Source organism: Acomys minous (genome assembly GCF_964271855.1).
Source record: "Acomys minous genome assembly, chromosome: 6".
In the NCBI taxonomy this organism is placed as follows: Eukaryota; Metazoa; Chordata; class Mammalia; order Rodentia; family Muridae; genus Acomys; species Acomys minous.
Window position 1 is genome coordinate 43,884,374 of NC_140487.1, and position 3,784 is coordinate 43,888,157.

General features: G+C 49.9%; 1 protein-coding gene across 1 annotated transcript; it reads left to right on the forward strand.

The window, feature by feature from the left end:
• Window positions 1-525: 525 nt before the first annotated feature.
• Window positions 526-2,871, forward strand: TACSTD2 (tumor associated calcium signal transducer 2). Its single transcript, XM_084785469.1, has one exon. It carries the CDS (start codon window positions 1,247-1,249, stop codon window positions 2,198-2,200), a length of 954 nt encoding a protein of 317 aa, XP_084641595.1. The 5' UTR covers window positions 526-1,246; the 3' UTR covers window positions 2,201-2,871.
• The last annotated feature ends 913 nt before the right edge of the window (window positions 2,872-3,784 follow it).

The following is a 3,784-nucleotide window of genomic DNA, read 5'->3' on the forward strand; positions in this document are numbered from 1 at the left end:
ATAATATGTTTGCATCCATCCGCCTTAGGAGTTGCTTGAAAATTAATGGTGCAGAGGCTTGGCTGGCTTCTATGAGTCAAATAACACCCTCGTACAGTACACACTAGATGCTGATACATAAAATGCATTTTGAAGGTGGACCTGGGGATAATTATAGTTTGTTAATTATTGTTAATTTTACCACAGCTTGGAACGGTGGACTTTCTCTAGATTCTGAGAGATTGCCACCCCTCCGTCCCATTAGAGAGACGGTTTCTCACAGGCTACGTTCTCTCATTTTTACTTAGTAGTTCAGCCACCTCCATTGGATAATTTGCTCTTTTAGAATCAAGTTGTACAACATCTCTCCTAGTGGACTTACTGACTCTACAAAAAAAAAATTTTTTTTTCTTTTCACTTATCTTTAACAAGTACAGGCACAGTATGTGTTCAATGGAACTTTTAATACATAGCACACCACGGCAACTGTATTACACAGGTGATGTGGCAACAGAATTGCTTCACGAGCCTGTCTTCAGATGCTGCATCCCTTTGCTTTCATAAATATTCATGTACTGTCCTTAGAGCCAAGCAGAAGACCCAGGCTGGCATCCTAGGGAATCAATGGCTGGGTGACCTCAAGCCTCTCTGCTTCGTCTGCATCTTCTCACCTAGAACAGGGCTTACGGACAGTCTGTTTGTGCTCCTAAAGGTCACACTTATGCTGGTGACCAGAAAGCAAACTGTGTAAATGTGTTATGAGGTTGTTCTGGAGCGAGAAAAGAGGGAAGGTAAGAGATTGAAGGTAGGAGTTGGGAGAGAAAAGGCTGTGTGGGATTATGGTGCCTGGTAAGAGGGGGATGGGGCGGGTTAGGAGTTGGGTGTCTGAAGGAACTCCCGGGGCAGCACTAGGACAGGTTCTGAGCCTTGAGGAGGGCAGCTTCTCCTAGGTGGGGCCAGGTAAGTACTGGTTTCCTCTATGGGTTTTTTGGTCAGCAGATGGCAGGAGCAGCTTCCCCTGTCTTGATTCTATCTCTTGCGCTCAGGGCTGGCGGGTTTCCTCCCGGAGACCTGGGAATGGGGAACGCCACCCAGATTCCACTGGGTGAGTCACTGGCTAACCAGTCCTGCAAGTCCCGGAGAGTATAAAAAAAAACCTGGAGGAAGCGGCTCGGCAGCAGTTGCCTGCAGGTGTCCGACCCAACCTGATCCTTCAGAACCCCTGGCCCTTGTCAGTAGCTGTAGATCTGCTTTCCTCCACCCCACCATGGCGAGGGGCTTGGAACTAGCACCGCTGCTGCTACTGCTGCTGGCTGTGGTGACTCGTTTTTGCGCGGCGCAGATCAACTGTACGTGCCCCACCAACAAGATGACCATCTGCAACTCAAATGGCCCAGGTGGCGTTTGCCAGTGCCGGGCAATCGGCTCCCAAGTATTGGTCGACTGCTCCACTCTGACTTCCAAGTGTCTGCTGCTCAAGGCGCGCATGAGCTCCCAAAAGAGCGGCCGCCGCCTGGTGAAACCGAGCGAGCACGCGATCCTGGACAACGACGGCCTCTACGACCCCGAGTGCGACGACAAGGGCCGCTTCAAGGCGCGCCAGTGCAACCAGACCTCGGTATGCTGGTGCGTAAACTCGGTGGGCGTGCGCCGCACGGACAAGGGAGACCTGAGCCTACGCTGCGACGAAGTGGTGCGAACCCACCACATCCTCATTGAGTTGCGCCACCGCCACACGGACCGAGCCTTCAACCACTCTGATCTGGACTCCGAACTGCGGCGGCTCTTCCAGGAACGCTACCAGCTGCACCCCAGTTTCCTGTCGGCGGTGCACTACGAGGAGCCCACCATCCAGATAGAGCTGCGCCAGAACTCGTCGCAAAAGAGCCTGGGAGATGTGGACATCGCTGACGCCGCCTACTACTTCGAGAGGGACATCAAAGGCGAGTCGCTGTTCGCCGGCCGCCGCGGCCTGGACGTGCAGGTGCGTGGGGAGCCCCTGCACGTGGAGCGGACCCTCATCTACTACCTGGACGAGAAGCCCCCGCAGTTCTCCATGAAACGCCTCTCTGCGGGCATCATCGCTGTCATCACTGTGGTCGCGGTGGCGCTAGTGGCCGGCGTGGTCGTCTTAGTAATCACCAACCGGAGGAAGTCAGGGAAGTACAGAAAAGTGGAGCTGAAAGAGCTCGGGGAGATGAGGAGCGAACCTAGCTTGTAAATAAGCAGGAAGTACTGGCCCAGACCAGACTGAGTTGGCCTGTTGAGTCTTGGCCAGGAGGTAGTTTTCCTCCCAGCTCTCACCTCTTCCTTCTCTCTCCATAAACACATTTGCTTGATGCTGAGCTCAGGTCATCTCCTCGCCCTTGGTCTTAAAGGAAGCATTTCTGAAATTCCTTGTCCAGTCACCAGAAAACTGACCCGGAGAGTTAAACAAAAGCTGGTCAGGTTGGCTTCTTTAAGAAACAAGTGCCAGGCAGTCCAACACCATTTCCCAATGACTTGAATGGGTTGAAATGGGAGAGCGGCGGTTCTTTTTTACTGTCCTGAGTGGCTAGCCATTAGCTCCCTGGCTCACAGCCTTCCCGAAAAGAAGAGGAGTTCGCTAATTGAGACTGTGCAGTGTTTTCCCTCTGCTGTAGTTAGTATGGGAGGAAAAGGTATCTCTGATATTTGACTGCAGTTTGGATGACTTTGTTGGACGGTGTCTATTATTCTGTTTGCCCTTGATGTAGCTGATACTACAAGGTTTTCTTTTGTAAAACATTTGTACAGATGCGTCTTTGATAATTGCTGCTGATTTTTAAGCAACAACTCGAGTTTAATAAAATATGGGAAAGGCACAAACCTAAAAAAATGGGCTGTGTGAAAATTCCCTCCAGATTTATATCATCTTGTTGTTTTCCTCTGTCTAATACTTGGATTTTATATTTTAAATTCTAACGCTTCCTTGTGAAATTCTAACATTTGCTATGGATACTCGGTGTTTCCTGGGGACTCGGGTGGTGTGCTTGCCTGGCATCTGACTGGCCCTGGGTTCCATCTTCAGCAGGGGGTCGGAGGGGAGACAGAAACTTTGAGATTGAGGTTAGTTTGAAGGATTACTGCTAAAACTAACCTCCCTCAAACCCACAGAGGACTGGGATATGGGCGAAGCCTTTGGCTGCTTATTAACAGGCAATCCTTCCTTCATAGTTAGTTCTTAAGCCACGTGAAGGAGCAAAGCCCACTCCCAAGAGGCCTAGGAAATACATGACTATGCGACTTCAGGGTTCTGAGGCTCATCTTCTGAAGAACAGGGCTCAGGGCCGCCGAGAGTCCGTTTCTTTCTTTCTTTCTTTTCTTTTCTTTTTTTAATTTAATTTTTTTTATGGTTGTAACTCAGGGCCAGTCCCTGTTTCGTTTATTAACCACATGAGCCAATTACAGTTTTTAAAAAGTCTAGACTACTTTTCCATATATATGTTTTACACATTTTATTCTGACATCTTTAAAAACAGAAGGACGCACACATTTGCATTTAATGATGCCCTTTTCCTTACATATTGTTTTGGCGACCCGCGACCATCAGATATAAATGCTGGCTATTGGGAGTTTGGAGCCAAAGGGATGGAGTCAGGAGGGAAGACTTGAAGGTAGAAGTTGGGAGAGGGGAAGAAGGATGGGCGAATGGGGTGGAGCAGAGCCTCTAGATGCTTTCCTAAAATTCTAGCATTTGCTACTGGTTCTCCCGTGTCTCCTGGGGTGGGGGCGGGGGTGGGAGGAGAGAAAGGAGGCGTTGTTGCCTAGCAACGGGAAACTGCGG

Bases quoted from the DNA above. Each gene is read 5' to 3' on its own strand.
- TACSTD2 (XM_084785469.1), top strand. From the start codon at position 1,247: ATGGCGAGGGGCTTGGAACTAGCACCGCTGCTGCTACTGCTGCTGGCT.